This window comes from Lytechinus variegatus, chromosome 3 (genome assembly GCF_018143015.1).
Source record: "Lytechinus variegatus isolate NC3 chromosome 3, Lvar_3.0, whole genome shotgun sequence".
In the NCBI taxonomy this organism is placed as follows: domain Eukaryota; kingdom Metazoa; phylum Echinodermata; class Echinoidea; order Temnopleuroida; family Toxopneustidae; genus Lytechinus; species Lytechinus variegatus.
The window spans coordinates 43,090,709-43,114,686 of NC_054742.1; the positions used below are offsets into that span (position 1 = coordinate 43,090,709).

Sequence of the window (23,978 nt, forward strand, 5' to 3'; positions counted from 1 at the left end):
AAGATGGCAGCATCGACGCACCTACCTTCATGATCTAAGCTGCAAAGCAATGAATTGTATTTGTTATAAAAAGAGGAAAAAGAAAGAGTCAAATTGTACAACACGTAGCTAGCACATAACCCTCTTCACTATGGAAAAACTACAATAGGGGTATTCACATCACATCGTCTGTACGACTGGCGCTCCAACAAGCAAGCAGGTTAAACTGTTACTGGATTCGTCCAACACGTTGTCAATGGGAAGAAGTAATATACATAATTTAGTTTTATTCGACTTGTATGATATTTTACTCCGGGATGATTGATAATGCAGAATAATATTTGTCAAAATAATATTCTATCAAGAAAGAATGGCAAATTTTAATTCAAATGATTCCCAGTTGTAATTTTATTACAGAAAACTCCACTCGAAGAGCAATGATGACACCCGTAAAAACATTGACTATTCCGGACATGCGCAGTGTACTTTTGAGCTGCCATCTTGGCGAAGTCACCGCAAATTTACGTGGAATTTGTACGGAAGAAATTTTGTTTTTCGAACTTAAAAGATGTATTTGGTAAGTAGAGGATACTGGCAATACACAAAATAAGTAATATCACACCAATACATCTAATTTTCTAGACAGTAAACAATGTTTTCATGTCCTTATTCCTGCATACAAAATTGTTTGTGGGCGTGTGTTATTTTGCAATAAAGTAACAAGCGTATTCGTTCCACTGCTTTGAGGTGGTCTTCTTGAATATCGTGCTATCAACAAACGGAAAGGGGCGAATTATATTACGTTTTTTACTGTTTTCATCCTTTGCCTCGATATTTGTACCGCAGGAAAACACTTTACGAGAAACAAACTAATGTTTACCACTACTCATGTGGTTGTACTTAACATTATATGTCTTCAAACTTCATCTAATTATCAAGGTTACTTGTCGATTTTTCACTAGTCGATGCACGAGGATTCGTGTGGGTGCGAATGTGAGCAGCGTTCTATTGAATATTATGTTAATCATCGCGCATGCGCACTTTTTTCCTTGCCCAGATTAGTTTGGGAAAGGGTGCATGGGACAGGGTGTCGTGCCATGGCCACTGAATGTCATATAAAAACATTTTTGTTATTTTTTTTGAAGATATATAATTTTTCATTTCCAGCATTCCTAGAAACATGTTCTGATGTAAGATGGTCACTGGGCATAACTTCACTGAAATAAAAAGGAGAAGCATCATGAAAATGAGTTAACAGTAACACACTTAAAAGTATAACTAATACTACAGACTCTAGAAAAATATCAATGTAGGCCTAAACTATGGTACTTGGTAGGGGGTCCTAAAGCTACGCACCACTCCAATGCGCATGCAATTTTCAATTGCAAAATGCGCACTCTGTGTATGGAGCTGTTACTGCAGTGTGACAAATGATTCCTATTCATTTTTTTCTACAGAGGCTGCAATAAATCACTAAGTACAAAGAAAACCAGCAGCTGTTTGGAATTTCGGATTTATATTCACTTTGGTTTCATATTTTCCTGTAAGAATATGAAACATTTAGAAATTTAGGAACAGGAAATACTTTTTCTTTGCATGATAAATTGTGTGCGTAGGTATAGGACCCCTTCTATATCGGGCGGCGAAATCGAAAGGTGTTAGGAAATCACAGCAAGATTTTCGTCTTAGTGAGTTTTGTGATATTTTCTTCTAGGTTAAGAATCTTTAGAATAGTTAACACAAATTTGTGAAAGATGGTTTGTTAAAATATTAAAATTGGCATAGTCTTTATCATTTGTAAACAAAGTGCGTAGCTTTAGGTCCTCCCATCATAAATGTAAGCTATGATGAGAGAGAGCGAGGCCTTATTTGTTTAATTAATTTGATATTGTCTATTAATTTTAGAATTGACCTAATATCCAGTTAAGAAAAAAAAATTATGTCATCTGCTTTACGTCATCAAGATACTTTGATGTTGGGGGTTGGCAAAGGGGGGAATTTTTGTTTTCCCTTGTAGAAAATTTTCCTATTAAGGACGTTCCACAGTTATGTTTGTGCGCATCATGATCTGCGCATATTTTACACTCTGCATGCTGACGTCACAATGGATGAACAGGTGATTAATCAGCCGTAGGTCCATGTATGAGCTGATTTTTCTCCTTATCTGCACAAACTGCAGATCCGATGTTTTAGTTTATGAAGCTAATTTCTGAAATTACTGTACTCCATATGGACCATTTTTAAAAAAATCCTCTACAATTTCAATATACTTTACTCTAGTGCTGCAAAGTATAACGAATATGACCCCGAGTTTGAATGAATGGTAGAGTGGTTTGGAATTTTTCCTCACATAGATACAAAGATTTTGGTGTGTTTTGGGGTGTTTTATAAAGCATATTTGCTCTAATAAAGCGCTGATAGTTTGAAAACAAGCACACGAACCCATATTTTTTATGCTTGCACCTCTTAGGTATACCTTCCTCTACAACTTTGCAAAGTTTGGTGAAAATGACATGGGTTTTGAATAACGTGCATCATTTCTTGTACTTCTCACAGTTTTGTTGTCGCAATTTCTAAGAACTGAGAGTGCAAAGAAAGCAAACAATTAATAGCAAGTATCTAAATAGATTATCCATCTTAAGGATACAATTATTATTAATTATATTGCAAAATATGAAATTTTTATGGATTTTGACTGAGTAATAGAGCTTTAAACTCATTGTTGTTACCTCATGAGGTCTAAAAAATGCCAAATTCTTTTGAATGCTCAATTCTTAAGAACATCCATTTGGGTGAAGTTTGAAGCTCTACAGGAAAAAATTAAGCACAAGGACCCATGTTAATTTTTGCATATTTGGAATGTGCAAAGTATGACAAAAAATTACATGGATTTTCAATGTTTGGGAGCAAGACTATTGAACCATTTGCATTTTAGACTGTATTATCAGACTTTTGCTTGTTCATTTTGGGCTGTTTCAAGCCAACTCACAATATTTTGGACACTAATGATTTGAAAATGAGCACATGGACCCAAATTTTGTTAATGGTTTAATGTCATCAGAATATGTTCCTCTACAAATCTAGAGAGTAGAGGAAAATGACATGGATTTTAAATGTTTAGGAGCAGAACTATGGAACCATTCGTATTTTAGACGTTTTTGGCTATTTTGGACTGTTCCAAGCCAACTCCTAACATTTTAGACTCTGATAGTTGAGAATGAGATCATGGACCCCATATTTTTAATGTTTTAACGTCTTCAGAATACATTCCTAGCTACAAATCTAGAGAGGATGATGAAAATGACATGGATTTTGAACGTTTGGGGGCAGAACAAAGGAATCATTCGTATTTTAGACACGTTGGACGGTATTAGACTTTTGTCCATTTTAGGCACATTTTGGGCTGTTCCAAGCCAACTTGCAACACTTTAAACACTAATAATATGAAAACGAGCAGTTGGACCCCATATTTTTAATGTTTCAACATCTTAAGAACATATTCTTCTTCTACAAATCTAGAGAGTATGAGGAAAATGAACTACGGAACTATTCATATTTTAGATGGTATTATTAGACTTTTGCACGTTTTCGGCACATTTTAGGCAATTTTCAAGCCAACTTGCAACACTTTGGACACTGATAGTGTAAAAACAAGCACATGGAACCCATATTTTTAAATTTCCTATACCTTTGCGATGCATTCCTCTACAATTTTTTTTAATTTAATGAAAATGACATGGATTTTAAGTGCAGCTTAAAATTACTTTCTTAATTTTCAAGTAGATTCCGCAGCCCCTGTTCTTGATGACATTATTAATATACTGGTCCTACTCCTTTATTATGGAACCTTTCAAACTTTCAATGTTGAAAGTGTTTGATAAAAGCAGAAAACCAAAAGTAACATTAGCAAAGGTTTAGTGAAAATCTGTGAAAGAATAATCAAGTTTGCCTGAGTATTTGTACACTGTGTGTTTTATTTCATGGCATCACATGTAAAGAGCTCCCCATGTTTAAATGTGATATGAATTTAATGAAATGAAATTTATATTAATACATGACTATCAATAAAACTGCTTTCTTTGGTGTGACACTGATGTACTGGGTTTTGCAGGTACAGTGATACATGTGTGAAAACTTGATATACTGTGTGAGTAAAAATATGTCATGATCGCATATTCATTATATATATGGAAGTAGTTCATGAAACTTGGACATAGGGGTATTGGTGTAAAACTGAATATTCTGCCCGAGTTTCAGGTCACTTTACCAAGGTCACAGTCATAGAACTATGGCTATGTTGGGGTATTTGTTGAATTGCCATCACAACTCTGAAAGTTTATAGATCAAGTTCATGAAACATGGACAAAGTATGAGTAATCAAGTTACACTGATCATTTTTCACGAGTCAATAGGTCGTTTAGGGTCAACGAATATATTATTTTGTTATCATATAAAATGCTTTTTTTTGTGAATTCATAAAAAGTGTTTTGTATTTAAAGTCAGCACTGCTGCTACATTGAATCACGTTATGCAGGCGAGACTGCTAGAGCCTTTCCTTTGTAACTCATTGGCCAATATTGTAGGTTTCTCCTTGTTATTCATGTGTATAAAAATACATGACCCACACAGTCATTTTGTTTTCATTTGTTTTGTTTTGTAGAGCCAATAGTGTTTCAGGTGACATGACAACAGAAATGTGAGGCAAAGTCGAATAGTGTACTGTGATTCTTGTATTGTTTCCAAATCTTCATGGTGAGTAAATAACACTACTTGACAATTCATGGACCCAGACATGTACATGTAGTGCACTGTCCCATCATGGCCCATATGCATGTCTTAAGAGTTTTTAGAAACACATGTACACGTATTACGTTGAAAGGTGAAGTCCACCCCAGAAAAATGTTGATATCAATAAATAAACAATTTCATCAAAATTGGATGAAAAAAAGTTATGACATTTTACAGTTAAGCTCATTTTTCACAAAACAGTGATGTGAAAAATTAAGTGACCTGCAAATGATACAGTCGATGATGTCCTTCACTCTCTATTTCTTTTGTTTTCTATTGTTTGAATTATACAATATTTCCTTTTTGTCTCACCTGTGAAGCAAAGTGAGACTATAGGCGCCGCTTTTCCGACGGCGACGGCGGCGGCAGCGGCGTCAACATCAAATCTTAACCTGAGGTTAAGTTTTTGAAATGACGTCATAACTTAGAAAGTATATGGACCTAGTTAATAAAACTTGGCCATAAGGTTAATCAAGTATTACTGAACATCCTATTAGAGTTTCATGTCACATGACCAAGGTCAAAGGTCATTTAGGGTCAATGAACTTAGACCATGTTGGAGGAATCAACATCGAAATCTTAACCTGAGGTTAAGTTTTTGAAATGTCATCATAACTTAGAAAATATATGGACCTAGTTCATGAAACTTGGACATAAGGTTAATCAAGTATCACTGAACATCCTGCATGAGTTTCACGTCACATGACCAAGGTCAAAGGTCATTTAGGGTCAATGAACTTTGGCCAAATTGGGGATATCTGTTGAATTCCCATCATAACTTTGAAAGTTTATGGATCTGATTCATGAAACTTGGACATTATAGTAATCAAGCATCACTGAAAATTTTGTGCAAGTTTCAGGTCTCATGATTAAGGTCAAAGGTCATTTAGGGTCAATGAACTTTGGCCGAATCGGGAGTATCTGTTGAATTACCATCATAACTTTGAAAGTTTATTGGTCTAGTTCATTAAACTTGGACATTAGAGTAATCAAGTATCACTGAACATCCTGTGCGCATTTCAGGTCACATGACCAAGGTCAAAGGTCAAAGAACTTTGGCCGATTTGGGTTATCTGTTGAATTACCATCATAACTTTGAAAGTTTATGGATCTGATTCATGAACCTTGTACATAAGAGTAATCAAGTATCACTGAACATCCTGTTTGAGTTTCAGGTCACATGATCAAGGTCAAAGGTCATGTAAGGTCAATGAACTTTGGCCATGTTGGGGTTTTTTGTTGAATAACCATCATATCTCTGTAAGTTTATTGGTCTAGTTCATAAAAAGTGGACATAAGAGTAACCATGTATCACTGAACATCTTGTGCGAGTTAGAGTAGTATTCAAAGTCAGCACTGCTGCTATATTGAACCGCGTGATGCAGGTGAGACGGCCAGAGGCATTCCATATTTCCTTGTTTACATATTGGACAATAAGGACAAATTTGACTTAATAACCATGTAGTATTAAACAATGCAAAGTCCATATGTTCAGTGAGGAATTAATTGTTTTTTCACTTGACAATGACAAATAAGAATATTTCTTATTTCATATAATAAAGTGAGTGGATGACGTCATCAGTCTCCTCATTTACATATCGACCATGATGTGCATATAACTGTTTTTTTTTTTAAGTAAGCAAAACTTAAAATGTCCTTTCATTCTTATTTTACATCTGATTTTTGTCTCACCTGCGAAGCAGAGTGAGACTATAGGCGCCGCTTTTCCGACGGCGGCGGCGTCAACATCAAATCTTAACCTGAGGTTAAGTTTTTGAAATGACGTCATAACTTAGAAAGTATATGGACCTAGTTAATAAAACTTGGCCACAAGGTTAATCAAGTATTACTGAACATCCTATTAGAGTTTCATGTCACATGACCAAGGTCAAAGGTCATTTAGGGTCAACGAGACCATGTTGGAGGAATCAACATCGAAATCTTAACCTGAGGTTAAGTTTTTGAAATGTCATCATTACTTAGAAAATATATGGACCTAGTTCATGAAACTTGGACATAAGGTTAATCAAGAATCACTGAACATCCTGCATGAGTTTCACGTCACATGACCAAGGTCAAAGGTCATTTAGGGTCAATGAACTTTGGCCGAATTGGGGATATCTGTTAAATTCCCATCGTAACTTTGAAAGTTTATGGATCTGATTCATGAAACTTGGACATAATAGTAATCAAGCATCACTGAAAATTTTGTGCAAGTTTCAGGTCTCATGATTAAGGTCAAAGGACATTTAGGGTCAATGAACTTTGGCCGAATCGGGGGTATCTGTTGAATTACCATCATAACTTTGAAAGTTTATTGGTCTAGTTCATTAAACTTGGACATTAGAGTAATCAAGTATCACTGAACATCCTGTGTGTGTTTCAGGTCACATGACCAAGGTCAAAGGTCAATGAACCTTGGCCGAATTGGGTGTATCTGTTGAATTACCATCATAACTTTGAAAGTTTATGGATCTGATTCATGAAACTTGTACATAATGTGAGAGTAATCATGTATCACTGAACATCCTGTTCGAGTTTCAGTTCACATGATCAAGGTCAAAGGTCATGAAAGGTCAATGAACTTTGGCCATGTTGGGGTTTTTTGTTGAATAACCATCATATCTCTGTAAGTTTATTGGTCTAGTTCATAAAAAGTGGACATAAGAGTAACCATGTATCACTGAACATCTTGTGCGAGTTAGTGTAGTATTCAAAGTCAGCACTGCTGCTATATTGAACCGCGTGATGCAGGTGAGACGGCCAGAGGCATTCCACTTGTTATGAAATTTTCAGTGTTATGCTTGTTGAATTTTTCTAGATTTATTCAAATAAAATTTTTGTCGGGGTGGACTTGTCCTGTAAAGCCGTCTAAGGCTTTGGTTGATAATGTGAATTCTAACAAATTAACTGATCAGTTATATTATAAAGGTACAACATTAATGTAATTTGAATACAATATATTCAATCTATTTTGTTCTTTAATTTGATTTCATCGATGAGAGTACCTTTTTAAATAATCACAATTATTACTTATGATGTTGGTACATATTTACTTTGTTTTTATATAGGGAGGGGGAATTTGTGATTATGGTAGAAGTGCAGTAACTGTTCATATATTTGTACTTCACCTACTGTTATTACTGTGTAGGTTGAGAGGTGCCCCTGTATATGTATGTAAAATCTTCTTGTACATGCAGATAATAGTATTTTGGCACATGGGATAATGGTGAATTAAAATACAACTTAGAGATGTGCACTTGAGCAGTACTGTTACTTTAGCATCAGTTAATGTGGCTTATTTCCTCAATAAGTTGAATAATCAAGACAATTATTAATTTTTGTGATGGCAGTTATTAAATTGTAATTTATGTCGTAAGGATGGTTGACCCCTTCCCCACTCTCAAAATTCATCAGGTATACTTGACTCCTTCCCCCCACTCTCATGCTTCATCAGGTATCCAGTATTTAAAATACCGTATATGTTTTGTGTATCTTTGTTTATAGGGTTGATGATAAATTTCAATTATTTGGATAAAGATGGATGGAAGTGAAGCAGCCAACAAGCCCCATATGGAAACTGCCAATGTCGACACAAATACTGCTGGTCTTGAACCTTCACCACAGCCATCACCTTCTGGTATGGCAGCTGGACCGTCTGTTGTTCAAACTTCAGGGGCAAGTGAGAAGAATGGTGGAACTGTTGGTCCTCAAGGTATCGTTATTCTTCAACAACCAAGACCGGGGTTTGTAAGGTCTTTCAAGCAAGCCCAAGTGCTCCCACAAATTAAGATGAAACCAACAGGCATTATGCCAAAGAAGAACATCCTCAAGGAGAGGCCTGTGATTGTCAAGAAACGCTTACCATCACCAGGGTCTCCACTTCAAGGAGTGCAGACTCCACCAACAAAGACTACACCACCAGAAAAAGAGGCAGAGGCAGTAGCCTCTGCAAAGGCAACTGCTTCTGCTGCTGCTGCTGCTGCCGCTGCTGCAGCAGCTGCGAGAGCCAGGAAGACTCCACCTCCCTTCAACCCTCTGGGATCAAACCTTGCCCCCAAACCTCTTACTCAAACCTCTGGCTCAGGTGGAACTAACTTGGTTCCAACACCTGCTGCACCTAAAAATGTCATACAAACAATTAAAACTGAGGGTGCAGGATACATTCTGAATCAGGTTGTTCCTAAGGGTCAGTCTCCTGTTCCGACTCCTGCACCTCCAAAAACTAGTGTTCCACAGCAACCTCCACTAAAGAAACTTGCTGTTTTGGCTGCTGCTCCTCATGGAAAGAATGAGAACGTGCAACAAGTTAACATAAAGCCACTTTGCCAGGTACCTGTAATAAGACGAGATTCACAGTCTGAGCAGCAGCAGCATCAACTTCAACAGCAACAACAAACACAGCAACAGCTGCAACAGCAGCTTAGACCTCTGAAAGTGTTTGTAGCCAACCCTCAAGCCCTTAGTGGAGGAGATGGCAAAGCACAAATTAAAACAGCTCATATGGACAGTTCTGGAAAAGTTCAACTCGGTAAGGTTATACATGGCCTCCCAAAATCTAGACTTGTACCTGCTTCGATATCCCCTAAAATTGTTGTAGGTGCACCTGTTAAACCGACACAGGCGGGTCCAGTTGGGGCACCACAACCTGTGAAAGTATCTGGAATTCAAACAATTCAGCAGTCAATCCCTAATGCACAGCCCAATACTACTAACCAACCACAGCAAGTAACAGTCTCATCTGCAAAACTTCAAGGCGGTCAATTCCAGTTTGTAGCTGCTAATGGACAGAAATATGTACTTACTTCTTCACTGTTTCCCACTTTAACAACAACCTCTCAGGCCACACTTACTCCTGTACAGACCAGTGCCAGTAATGCAAATGCTGCAGGCCCGGTAGCTGCAGGCAACCAACCAATTACTGTCCAGCTCAGTTCTGGTGCACAGATAATTCGTAATCGGAGCTCTCAGGTCCAATCGGGCAAAACAAGTTTACAACAGGTATCAGGGCCAATTGTAAAGGGTAAACCAGTGCCTGTTCAGCAGGCTCTTGCTAAGATTGCTGCCTCTGCCCAGGTCTCTGGAGGTCAGAGAATTCAAATACTTCCCTCTGGGAAGTTAATTCCTGGGTTGACCCTGGCCAGTGGTAGTCCCACCATGATATCACCAGGGATCAAATCACCACAGGCAAAGATCACCACCCTTGGGCAAGTTGGTGCTCTTACAAACTCTCAACAGGGTGGCAATCCTCAGCAACAAACTCAAGGTCAGCTCCCTACCGGTACCATTGGTCCACCCCCACCAACCTCTGCTCCCACATCATCTATGAACCTTGTGTACCAACAACCCATCCAGGGTGCTAAGAATACCATTATGGTGGCCAAGCCTTCAGGAAGTGGCAACCAACAACCAAAGAAACCCAGTGGCACTTTGCAACAGCTCATCCCTCATCATATCATAGCTGGAGGCAACAATCAGATTCTGCTCCAGTCAACTACATTGCCATCACAGCCAATTAGGACTAAACTCGTCCAAGCACCAATACAGGTATATTATGCAGTTTAAAGTCAATTTTTGCATGAGAACAATCTAAAGACGTATTGTTTTTTCCCAAAGTAATCTCCTCTTTTATTTGTTGAATACTAATAATACATGTGGAAAACTATACTAGTCTTGTAGGCCTTAGTTTGATATTTTTTCCCTTTAAGAAAAAAGTGTTGTCAATGAAAATGTGCATTTTCGGTTCTTTTTCTAAACATCATATTATAGTTAAAGTTTTTGAATGAATAGCACAAATATTTCTCATTTATCTATCTCTTTGAACGTGTATTGCTTCTTAAAGTTCTTGACCATTATTTCACCTCAAAACCTCTTTGTTTTCTTAAAAAAACAAACAAACAGATTTCTAATGCTCCATCCATCTCAAATGGTAGCAAACCACAAGCAAAGCAACCAGACATGCAACAAACAATGCAACCACCACCTCCTCCATCTGCTACGAATGCAACACCAAGCAGTGTCAGCCAATCAGGTAGCACTCCAACTGCAAATCCAGCCCTGATGCAGCCTCAGCTTCTACAGACATGTGGTGCCCAGGCTACTATTGGACTCATCCAGGTACCAATGGTAAGTCCTCTTAATCTTTACAAGAGACCCAGACTGAAATGATACATAAAAATGGCAAATCATGTGCCAATCATGAGCTTACAAGCTACAGAATACGACAATGCAAGTTTTTTGCATTATCACTGCTCACCAGCTAAGACTTTAGCATAAGAACATTGTAAATGAGTGAGCTTCAGAATTTTTTTATGCTAATGCCATGGCGTGGCGTCTGTCAACCATCATCCGTTGCCTTTGTCTCGTCCGTTGTCTGCCACAAGTTCAAAATGCTGCTTCTTTGTCATTTCAAGTCCGATTTAATTCTGTTTGCTTTATATGGTAGCATTAGGTGGGGGATTGAGAACTTCTACACAGAATCTTGAAACTCATTTGAAACTCTTCTTCACAGAATTTTAAAATTTTGACTAGAAACTTTGTTATGCTAATTTATGCGAAATTAGTTTATGAATATTTTCAAGAGTTCACATAAAAGGCTTCTTCATTTGTTGACCAGTGTGATTTTTTTTCTTCCATCTGGTAGAGGTTCATGAGGTTCACTAAACTTCTACAAAGAATTTTGAGTAGAAAATTATTTATGCTAATTTATGCAAAATTATAAAATCACAGAAAATACCTCTTCTTTATTTGTTGACCGATTTTAATTTTTTTCTTCCATCTGTAGAGGTTCATCAAACTTGTACACAGAATTTTGAAATTTTGATTAGAAAATTATTTATGCTAATTTATGCAAAATTTATTCATAAATCACAAAAAATGCCTTTTCTCCATTCGTTAATCAATTTTGTTTGCTTTATATGCTTTATATCATAGCTCTAGGTGGGGATAAAAAATTTCTACACAGAATTTTGAAACTCGTTAAATATGCTAATTTATCAAAATTCAAAAATTCACAAGAAAGGCTTATTTATTTGTTGACTGATTTTGATATTTTGGTTCCATCTGAGAGTTACATGAGGTTCACCAAGGTTATACACATAATTTAGAAATTTTGACTAGAAAATTATATTGCTAATTTATACAAAATTTATTCATAAATCACAAAAAATGCCTTTTCTCTGTCATTTCTTCATCAATTTCAATTCTGTTTCCTCAATTTATGTCACCAATATAATTCACTACAGTGTCGACTGGGCTGAATTTAAAAATGTGTTAATTTCGTTGCAAGATTCCAGATAAGCTCCACATCATCGATGTGCTAGTTTGCATTCATGTACTTTCTGGCATAAGGCATGATAAGGCAAGGCTATTTATCCCCTTCAGTAAACCTTTTAATTGAAATCTGTTTTAAAAGATGCTTGCATAAATATATGTATCTCAATGCAATGTTTGATATTCAGGTGAACATTGGTCATCCTCTCCAGCTACAGTCGACTGCCAGTTCAACCAGTATGACCTCTAATCAGTCTGGTACTATCTTGGCTAAGAGTGGAAACACCACCCCACACTTGGTACCAAGTAATGCCATTTCTCCTGGTCAAATATTCCAGCTGGTGCAGGGTCCAGGAAAAGTACCTGTACTGTCACCAGCAATTAAAGAAGTGAGTAACCCATTAAACACCATTTCTGAGATTACCTGCGTGAAGTAGAAGCCATATTTTATGTTTTAGGGTTATTTATTAGAATGAATTGTGCTACTACCACTTTTGTCAGAATACCAGAAGGTGATAAATGGAACAAGACTCAAATCTCACCGGACCAAGACTCTGATTGCATTGGACCATTTACTATGTTGTGGAATCTCTAACTCTAAGCCAGAGCTAAAAATATAGAAGTATTTTCAGTAACTCGCTGGTCCAGACCAGCTCCGGGCTAAGTCATGAAATTTTGAGTTTATGAATGCTGCATGCTAAAACAGCCCATACAAGACCGGTGCTATTTTGATGCTGCTATTTGCCTCACCAGACCAGTGTCATCACTTATGTGCCTGAGTATTTGAATGGGTGATCATAAAAGTAGCGCCGTTCTGCTATGTAGTTACTCAGTGCTTGTGGTGCGAAGTATTTTAGTGCGGGCCTGATGCAGACTAAAGTAGTCCTGAGTTACTGATAACGGTATTAGGATTAAGCGTTCAAGCCTCGGCTGCGTCAGACCCAAAGATGGTAAAAGATGGGAGTTGCTGCTACCCTGTTAAGCGCTCAATGATTTAAGGAATAGAGAGATGTCAATCTGGTGCTACTCTGTGGCTGCCGGGCCCACCATCAATTGAGCAAAATTAAATTTTTAGAGGATTGCTGTTTAGAACAATAAAATATGGATTCTCATTTACATTTTCATTCTTCAGATATTTCCGATCAAAATTTAGATTATTTGTGCTCAAACCTTTTGAATTAATCATAGTTTCTTTTATTAGATCCATGAATATTATGATTCATCCAGTTAAAAATCTTTTAATGGAAATTTGTGAAAATTGTAAAGTTGAAGCTGGTGTTTCATTCGCCTGATGAAGCCAACAGTGGTTGGTGAAACATCGCTACTACAGAGAATTGTGCGTTTCAACTACAATTTTCACAAATTTCCTGTAAAAGATTTAATATTTCTTATTTGAGTTCTTTGGGGATTGTCATGTATTGTGAAGACGATATAAAAAGGTAGATTGATGTGACTGAATGTTTGTGTTTGAGATGAAAATTAGGCACTTTTGAAAAATTGTCTATTTAGGCTAGGTTGGTTTTACCATTACAAATCTAAGTATGGGAATTTGGAAGAAATAAATCCTAAATCTGTGTTTATTATGTTACTAAGATGTCTTTTGCTTCTCTTTCTTGTCCATCTAGATTGAGGTCAAACATGCTTCTACACCCATTCCTATTGCCCCTGCTGTGAAAGCCCCTGTGAAACCTATCAAGCCAAGTGAAACAGAAGAGCAAGAAAAAGACAAAGATGAGTCTGAAGAACCACTATCTAGCATCGATATAGCACTCAAGTCAGTTTATTTTATTATTCATTTATTTATTAAAATACCTTTATACAGAATGACTGTTTTTCAGCCTGGTCCTGTTAACATAAAATAACGATATATACATATAAATAGATAAAAGAGTAACTTGGGTTCTGTACAGTAATAAGTGAATTAAATAACATTTAAAAATCAGAATTATCACTAATACAAAATTGTTTAAAGATAGCATACACCACCAGTCACAATTCCCAGACTCACCACTACCTGCCTCAGCCAGAGAACAATAGAATCAGTGGACCAAATCCATTGCTCTCCGGCCGAAACAGGCAATAGTGATTCAAAGAATGGTGACTGGTACTGTATTCATTTTTCTTTAATTGATGAAATGGGAAAACTATTCTGTAGACAATATAATAACTGTGAAATATAAATTAAGATGTATGATATCCAGTATTCATATATAACGGTGGTGTTATTTTATCAACTGGAAATATACATTTGAATAGTTCAATGACTTGTGATAGAATATAGACCTGTGGATAGAAGAAGATGAACTAGATTTAGCTCTTTAATAGTAAAATGTCCCTCTGTTTTTTGTATACCCTGGTATATACAGGTATGGAACATTTCCTCAGGCTCCAATTCCAATGAATAAACGTAAGGCTTCTGAAATGATGGATGAATCTGAAGAGAACAGTATTCACAAAGCACTCAAAGTTGAAGGTAGGTCTCACAAATTTCTACTGTCTATGTAGAACCCCCTATTCAATTAAAATTTTCTTCTAGGATATAAGCCAAGGTGACGAATGTGCGACTGAATCTAAATTAGTATCTTTTAGAGGAAGAGGAGAAGCTATTCACGGAGCAAATTTTTTGTTTCAGATATTAAAAATAAAAAACATGTAGAATTTCCAGTTGCTAAATGTGCTCTGTTGCTTTTTGAAATCATCTTTATCATGAGCTGATTTTATAGCATTGATATTGTGTAACAGGAATTCCTCTGCTATGTCATAGGCTCTGACAATTGGTGACAAATTATTGTGATCAATTTGTATCTGGTCAAGGTCTCAATTATTGGATTGAATCAGAATACTGAAGTATTCTAATCATAAGTTGTATATAAACATTGTTATATCTGTATTTTTTTTTGACAGGGAAGGATATATCTATATCCATTTCTAGATTTACAGAACACTAATTACCATAATGATAAATCATGAAGCCATAATGTACATGTACTCAAAATCATATACATTGATGGATGTACAGAACACTAAAAAAAATAATGTACATGTACTCAGAATCATATACATCGGTATGTACAGAACACTAATAATAAGTTATGAAGCCATAATGTACATGTACTCAATATATACATCGGTGGATGTACCGATTACCACTAATGATAATAATAATAATAATAGACAGTTCTTGTATAGCGCATAACACATTATAAATAACGTCTCTATGCGCTTCCAAAGGACTTGGATATTATTACCCTGGCTTTAGCCCCGCAGCCTTTTACAGCGCTGTGGCATTTCAAGGAATAAATTCCTGCCAGGTACCCATTCACCTCACCTGGGTTGAGTGCAGCACAATGTGGATAAATTTCTTGCTGAAGGAAACTACGCCATGGCTGGGATTTGAACCCACGACCCTCTGTTTCAAAGTCCGGAGACTAATCCACTGGGCCACAACGCTCCATGATAAATCATGAAGCCATAATGTACATGTACTCAAAATACATGTATATACATTGGTGGATGTACAGAACACTACTAATCATGAAGCCATAATGTACAAAATCATATACATTGGTGGTTGTACAGAACACTAATGATAAGTTATGAAACCATAATGCACATGTACTCAAAATATATACATCGATGGATGTAAGAACAATATTAATGATATATCATGACGCCATAATGCGCTTGTACTTATAATATACATCAGTAGATAAAATCCAAAGAATACTGTGAGAATGTGTGTTTGATGATGTAGAAAAAAACTTGTATCATTTGTTGCAATTTTGTAGTTAACAGGCCAGAGGAAGAGAATGTCGAGTTCTCATGGGAGGAGTATCTGGATATCACTGGAGCTGCAGCTGCACCATCCTCAACCTTCTCTCATGTAAGTCACTTGTCCTATTAATATTTCTCTCAAAATTTAATCAAAAGGATTCTTTTTCTTGTAAGCATGCAATTGTAACAAAAATCATCCTTGCTCATGATAATCTAAAAATTATTAATAAACAATTTTCTCCACCCATGATTATGCAAAAGAAAGATTTATCACTAACATTTTTTGTCACTTATCCAAGCCTGACCGTGCATGTCATGCCTTACCAAAATTTCTAGTATAGTGCTGATAGAATATCCGTACTTTGCACCTTTGGCAGAACATAGCACCTCAACTCTGGGTGTAGGTGTCAGTAAATGTGACTGCTCTTGACTTTTCCTGCTAATGGTTCCAGTTATTTTCATGATTATGAAAATTTAGGAGTGTAGGAGGAATATGATGAAGGAATTACCTCACAAACCCTCTTAGATTTATTCTGAACTCTAGTCTAGTTCTACTTAAATTGTGTCTTAGTTTAAGTAGCCAATTGTGATACAAATCTTGTTTAGATTATCTCAAATTCCTCAGCAGCTTTGTCAATAACTAATGTTTTCTGGGAGTCATAATTACAATAGTTCTCTTCAGCAATGAAACATAAGAGTAGAGCTCGAGTGCAAACGCAAGAAATTTAATCTGTAAACAAAGCCTTGACTTTTTGGACCATCCCTTGCGTCAGCCTTCATGAGGACAAACCATTGTCGGTAATAGAGGTATACCGTGGGCAGCAAGAATTTGGGCAGCAAGAATTTGAGGTGGGTATTTAAGGCAATGGCATTGTTAACTAGAGAAAATACAAGCCCTTGATTTAGATTTAGACCATGGTATGAATGGAACTAAAGTTCAGACGTGGGCTAGTTGGAGCAAGGGGTCTCATTGAAAGGGTTTTGAGGTAACATACCGAGAATCCCTAATATTTCCTTCCAACAAGTTGATTTGTTTTTCCACAGGTGGAATCTAGTCTGATATGCTATGTGAAGGTCGGAATGAAGGTGGAGGTACCCAATCCTATAATGACTTATCCTATCCATGTCAAAAGTTACTGGGTAGCAACCATCATAGCTCTCTCTGGCTCCCTCATGCTGTTGAGGTATGATGGATGGGAGGAAGGGGACCGCTCGGGGGACTTCTGGTGGGACCTCGTCTCCATGGAAGTCCATCCAATTGGATGGTGTGCCAGGAATGGATATGTCCTAACACCACCAAATAGTGAGTGAATACAGCTGCTATAACTATACATACTTGAGTACCTCTATATGTAATCTTCCACCACAAAATGACCAATGAGTCACAAATTTGAAATTTGCTTGGCTGAAAAGGGGGATTAATGCTTTAAAGTGATGTATTACTCGCTGTTTTCGTAGGAGAATGCCCTTTTAAAACTTGAAAAAGTCAGGCAATTTATTTTTGAAAATACAAGATAAGATATTTTTTAAAGAGTGAGATCATGTAAATATGCTGAACTAGGCTTATTGTCAACAGCACAAAAGGGTGACTCATACATCCTCATTAGTCATTATGAAAGGATTACCAGTATTTAAAAAACACTCCCTCTCTTCAATTCATGGCCCTCAGTGCAGAGGATTATCTTTTGTATTTGGGGGATGCAACATTAGGAACAATAGACCCCCTAGGAACAAGAGATAATCCTCTGCACCAAAGCCTGTGTTTCAGTTTGAATATTGTTCTATTACCTGTCATAAATAACGAATACCATTTCCCCCAACCTCCTCTACTGTTTTTGCTCCTTACACGGACACTCCTATGAATACTAATTAGCTGTTTTGTGTAGGAGGGTCAAATCGAAAAGAGTGAAACTGGATTTCAGCCCAATGTCACTACTTTTCAATATAGAGGTGCCCTCATGAATTATATTGACATTTATATTGATAACCTAAAAAGTGATTGTATAGATCAGTTTTATAGCTACAGTGGACGGCAGTGGATTTCTGACCACCACCTATCATGAAAGACACTGCCTTTTGTCCACCACTACTTTCAAATGAAAAGTGTTTCAAAACTAACTCCTTGGAAAGAGGATTTGCATTAATGATCATTTCCATCTTTAATCTTGTTTTATTTGCACAATTTACATTAAAACTCATATCTTTGATAAATATTAGTTTATTTTCAAAGATTTGGCTAAGTCAGATTGTTATTCAATCCTTCACTTTTAGCTGTAAGACAACTAACTCAGCCGGAATAAACTTTGTAATGCTGTGAAATAGCAATCACCACTAAAATGGGTCTAGCTAGAACACTGATATAGATGCATATAGATCCTTTGTTAGGTTTTTCTTTCTGAATTTATTTTCTAAGCCATGTAGATAATTCCATCCACCTCCTTAATTAAATTTGAAGTTGTTCTGCAACCTTTGTCTGTCTTGTCATTTTGATCAAAGCTCTTATCCATAAACCAATCAACTGGCAAGACTTCCTGATCCAGACTCTTACAGGCACAAAGACCATTCCAGAGCAGATTTTAAAAGGAGTAAGTGTAGCATGTGGTAGGGATCAATAGTGAAATATCTGATGATAAAGACTAATACAAAACACTAAAATCTGAGAGATGAATGAAATGTAGAGAAGCAGAAAAATTGTAGAGACATGTAAGCGAAGGTATATATTTTTGATGCCAGGGTGTCTGGTTCGTATTTCATATGTTAATATTATGTCATTGTTGTTAGGGCACTATTTTAGGAAAATTATCATTACTGACTTCATTTTCAGCTCTGATTTAACTTTAGTTTTGAAAAGCTCAAAAGCACTAACTGTTACTGTGAGATAATGACAATTTGTCAATGCTGATAAGCTTCATGGGACGATGGCCTTTTGTCCTTTGAGCATATTACAGCATTTACAACTTTATGTTGGATTGTCTTCCTATCTAGGCTCCAAACAGCCTTTACCCAGTGATGAGGCTCAAGAAAGACATCCAGGTGGACGTTATAGATGAGAAGTGCCCTCTACAGGCCTGGATCTGTACTATCATTGAAAACTATGGAGGCCGTCTGAAGCTGCGTAACATGGGGTATCCTGACGGTGATCATGACTTCTGGCTCTTCTACCAGTCATGGCGGGTTCACCCTGTAGGCTGGGCCAAGGAGAGAAAAGTGGCTGTTGGTCCCCCAAAATGTAAGCGTGCCATCTTTCAGAGTTTTTTAAATCAAGGAGTATGAGGGGAAAGAGCTTCAATCCTGTAAGGCTATGTGAGCATGTCTCATATATTTGCCTTTTGAACTTAAGGTTTCTGCTTGTGGAATTATTGACAAAGAATTCACTTTACACTGAAGTACAAATTTGAAGTCACAAGATGATTTCATATTATTATAAGTTTTGTTTTTGCATGACGATGAAGAAATTAGATCAAATATAATTCAATCTATTCATTTATGCTTTTTTTTTAACTGACAGCTGTGAAAGATTACAATGCCCATTGTCATTCCGGTCATTATGCTGCCATGTACAGGAACTCTCTAAACAAGGCTGTAGAATCACTCAATCTACCAGCTGAGCTGTTCAAGGTATATACAACTCTTCACTTGATGTACAATATGTTTGCTCAAAAATAAAGAAAGATTTCACTGATCTACCCTATGAAAGATAATGTTTGTGTGTGGAGGAATGACAGTAAGGATGGGTGAGCTATTTGCACCTTTGGAGGGAGGGGGGTGGGGGTCACTGAGTTTTAAGTATGACTCAAATGTGTTCTTAAATTCATAATTACATGGATGTGGCACCATACCAAAAGTGTGATTTATTTTTGTAAGTAATGACTTCCACTCACCATCTTTTACACTGCTTTCCAGCAATCAATCGTGTTCTGTACATATACTGAAATGGGAGGATTATAAGCAAAAATATTCTGAGGGGAATTCCTACCAAAAGACATGATTTGAATTTTTGTGAAGGTTCCTAATTTATTTTTGTATTGGTTAGCTCATGCTCAATCAATAGTTAGACTGCTTTCTTTATATAATTTCTTATGGATGTATTACAGAAGATTACTAATTACAGAAAATTATCACTTTGAACTTATGAACACAGATTACTGGAATATCCTAACAACTAAGCTATGAAGTGTCCATAAACAAGAAATTATTTGTTCTTGATAAATATCCTTCAGAAAACTCATATTGTATTTTTCACATGTGATTTAAGAGGATGTTACACAAAAAACTTACTTGCAATTCATTATAAAGATATATACTAGTTACCAATTTGTGATTGACTCTTTTAATAAACAGTTTCTTGTTATTCCCTTGCTTTGCTTGATCACCTTCGTTGCCTTTTCTCTACATAGAAGACTTACATACCCCCAAAACTATTACCCCCCATACAAAATGTAACAGGATCATGTACATAAAGTTGTGTTTTGTATTTTACATTCCCCTTTTGTTTTACTCAGGAGCATAACAAAATCACTGTCCACAAGTTCTTGGCTGGAATGCGATTGGAAGCTGTCAACCCCAAGGCTCCATCCCAGATATGCCCCGCCACCGTCACCGAGGTCTTCAATATTTACTTCTTCCGGGTCACAATCGATGACCTTCGACCTGAGGGTGAGAGGGAGGAGATCCATGTGACTTGCCATGGCATGTCCGGAGGGATCTTTCCTGTTGGTTGGGCTCAACAGACAGGTGTCACAGTCACCGCACCAAAAGGTGATTATTAGCGGATTTTCTGAGTGGAGTGTCTCATTTAATGTGTATTGGAGGCAGTATGGAGACAATGACAGACACAATGAGTTAAAGAGACATAGAGATCGGTTGAGGAATGTTAAAAGAACAACACGATTTGTTACAGATAGTTTCCAGATCCTTTGACGCTTGCCTCTATAGATGCACGCACACCTTTTAACAATGAATTTTAACAATGATCAGCATTATAGGGGCATAGAAGTTGAGCTAATAACCGCAACACAAGAGACATGATTAACTGAGTAACAAGAGAGAGGGGGGGGGGGGGAATACTTTATTTTTCCCCAAATCACAGAAATGGACCATATTCTGAAGAATGACATTGTCTCACTACAAGTTTCATGATGCTCACAGTTTTAGAGTAAAAATTTACACAAAACTTCAAAGAAATGTGACTAGTATTGTCCATATTTCAAATTCATACAAGGGAATTGGGGAGAGGGTAGTGAATATAGATGTTTTGTCCATAGAATGACTGGAACCATGTTTGTCATTTTACTTTCTTTTATAAAAGGCTATGTCACTGTTCAGCCAGATGGCCACTTTGATTGGAATACGTACCTGAGACATGTGAAAGGAAAGCTTGCAAATAAAAATATATTCAAGCTGGTAAGTGCTGTAATTGATTATCATTCAAGGCTTTATCTTCTGCAGAGGTTTCTTAAAGAAGTAATGAAGATTTAGGGAATGTTACTCAGTCATGTAGATTTTTTTTTTTTTTTTTGGGGGGGGGACTAAAAATCTTTATCATTCACTTTGAATTTTCTATGAGTAAAATTGTTTCTTTGATTTTGCATGTTGTTGAAATTTAGTGTACATGTAAATGTCAAGTCCGGTTTTAGGAAGACAAATGATACGTTAGAGATTCATGTTTTTAGCTACAGGCTAAAATACAAAAGTTTAAGTGAAATCCTTGGAATTTGTTTGGCCTTGTCAAGATGAATGATAAACAAACATGATTGGAAAGGATATAAGGGGTGCTTAAAAATGAATTCCATCTGACTAGAGATTGCATTTACATTCCCTGTTTTGTATGGTATGCAATGCTTTGCTGCATCATTGGACATGCTTTACCACATATTTATCATTTGGATAACGCTTAAAATTATCCTGCGAGTGGTGGCACTTGAGCATGACGTTTAGTTAAACTTACCCAAATTTGGTTGCGATTGTATAGTTAACGAATGAGATCACGGGATGGGGCATTCAAGTTTTGAAATAGCCCAGTCTTTGTAGGGTTAACTGTTTTTGAATCCTTCCCCCCATGTGCTTCTAACGTGTGCTTTACTTACTCACATTGACAAGGAAGTACCATTAATGAATTATGTTTTATGGCCAATGGGAGATCATTTCACTTGAAAACACCAAAGAATCACAATGATGTTGCACGACAGCATAGTAGGTGTCTGTTTCATTTTTGGTTTTTGTCTCACCTGCGAAGCAAAGTGAGACTATAGGCGCCGCTTTTCCGACGGCGGCGGCGGCGTCAACATCAAATCTTAACCTGAGGTTAAGTTTTTGAAATGACATCATAACTTAGAAAGTATATGGACCTAGTTAATAAAACTTGGCCATAAGGTTAATCAAGTATTACTGAACATCCTATTAGAGTTTCATGTCACATGACCAAGGTCAAAGGTCATTTAGGGTCAATAAACTTAGACCATGTTGGAGGATTCAGCATCAAAATCTTAACCTGAGGTTAAGTTTTTGAAATGTCATCATAACTTAGAAAATATATGGACCTAGTTCATGAAACTTGGACATAAGGTTAATCAAGTATCACTGAACATCCTGCACGAGTTTCACGTCACATGACCAAGGTCAAAGGTCATTTAGGGTCAATGAACTTTGGCCGAATTGGGGATATCTGTTGAATTCCCATCATAACTTTGAAAGTTTATGGATCTGATTCATGAAACTTAGACATAATAGTAATCAAGCATCACTGGAAATTTTGTGCAAGTTTCAGGTCTCATGATTAAGGTCAAAGGTCATTTAGGGTCAATGAACTTTGGCCGAATCGGGGGTATCTGTTGAATTACCATCATAACTTTGAAAGTTTATTGGTCTAGTTCGTTAAACTTGGACATTAGAGTAATCAAGTATCACTGAACATCCTGTGCGCATTTCAGGTCACATGACCAAGGTCAAAGGTCAATGAACTTTGGCCGAATTGGGTGTATCTGTTGAATAACCATCATATCTCTGTAAGTTTATTGGTCTAGTTCATAAAAAGTGGACATAAGAGTAACCATGTATCACTGAACATCTTGTGCGAGTTAGAGTAGTATTCAAAGTCAGCACTGCTGCTATATTGAACCGCGTGATGCAGGTGAGACGGCCAGAGGCATTCCACTTGTTGGTTGTTTGAATATCTCTGATCTGAGAAATAGACTGAAGATCTTTGAATAGAATATAAGATCTTCATTTCACGGCAGACAATTTGACTCATTGATAGAGGTGGTTTAAAAATTATTCTTATTGCTGCCAACACTTGGTATCGGTGACGGATCCGGGGGTGGGGGGGGGGCACGGGTCGGCCCGTGGCCCCCCTTTAAGAGCCATAATCAAAATTTGGAATGTAAATATACCGTTTTTACTCAAGTGTGCCCCTCCTTTTGAAAGTGAAGATTTTTTTTGGCATGTCAAATTATCCACGGATGAAATGCCCTTTAATTTTAGGTAAAAACCTTTTCTTTTTGTGTTTAGTTGTTAATTTTTCTGTGGACAAAATGACCTTCAATTTTAGGTGAAAACCCTTTTTTTTGCTTGTCAAATTGAAAATGTGCCCCCCCTTTTGAAAAATGCTGGATGTGCTACTGCTTGTTATGACCTAGATCAGTAACCCAGCTTGTTATTCTCTTTCAGACATCTGAGCATGAATTCCAGCATGGCATGAAGCTAGAGGCCGTCAACCCCTTCAATGCCAACCAGATTTGCCCTGCCACAGTGACCAAGATAGCTGGCCGCCACATGTGGTTGCACTTTGATGGTAGCAAACTTCCCAACCACATTGTTGATGTGGATTCAATGGACATCTTTCCGGTTGGGTGGTGTGAGAGTAATGGTTACCCTTTGAGAACACCCAAGAAACTACTTGGTAAGGTTTTTATGTGTTTCTTCTTTATACCCTTTCCCTTTTTATCTTCATTTGAATGTCTGGGCTCCATATTACACAAGGATAAAGCAGGTGACTGTTTGCTAAAGACCTAGCATAGAGAAGTGGGGACCTGGCAGGAATTTCATCCTTGAAAAGCAAGGCATGCAAGAAACAGTTCTGCTAAGCCCAAGTTATTATCGTAGAACATTCAAAGATTTCTGATAAAGCTAGTGTTGTATGCTGTTGAAGCAAATACGATTGTTAGTAT

At 37.0% G+C, this 23,978-nt stretch overlaps 1 protein-coding gene across 2 annotated transcripts in view; it reads left to right on the plus strand.

Moving 5' to 3' along the window:
• The first annotated feature begins 440 nt into the window (after positions 1-440).
• Positions 441-23,978, plus strand: part of LOC121411088 (scm-like with four MBT domains protein 2) — a 41,513-nt gene continuing 17,975 nt past the window's right edge. The window contains exons 1-15 of one of the 2 annotated variants that reach the window (XM_041603600.1): positions 442-556; positions 4,640-4,731; positions 8,275-10,314; positions 10,669-10,893; positions 12,228-12,428; positions 13,665-13,813; positions 14,406-14,512; positions 15,828-15,922; positions 16,858-17,116; positions 18,310-18,398; positions 18,799-19,042; positions 19,322-19,431; positions 20,316-20,571; positions 21,122-21,216; positions 23,479-23,710. In XM_041603600.1, coding sequence (XP_041459534.1) covers positions 8,308-10,314; positions 10,669-10,893; positions 12,228-12,428; positions 13,665-13,813; positions 14,406-14,512; positions 15,828-15,922; positions 16,858-17,116; positions 18,310-18,398; positions 18,799-19,042; positions 19,322-19,431; positions 20,316-20,571; positions 21,122-21,216; positions 23,479-23,710 — 4,069 coding nt within the window. In that variant the 5' untranslated portion in view covers positions 442-556; positions 4,640-4,731; positions 8,275-8,307. Of the gene's footprint in view, positions 557-4,639; positions 4,732-8,274; positions 10,315-10,668; positions 10,894-12,227; positions 12,429-13,664; positions 13,814-14,405; positions 14,513-15,827; positions 15,923-16,857; positions 17,117-18,309; positions 18,399-18,798; positions 19,043-19,321; positions 19,432-20,315; positions 20,572-21,121; positions 21,217-23,478; positions 23,711-23,978 lie in introns of both variants that reach the window. The other variant, XM_041603602.1, reaches the window with a different exon arrangement.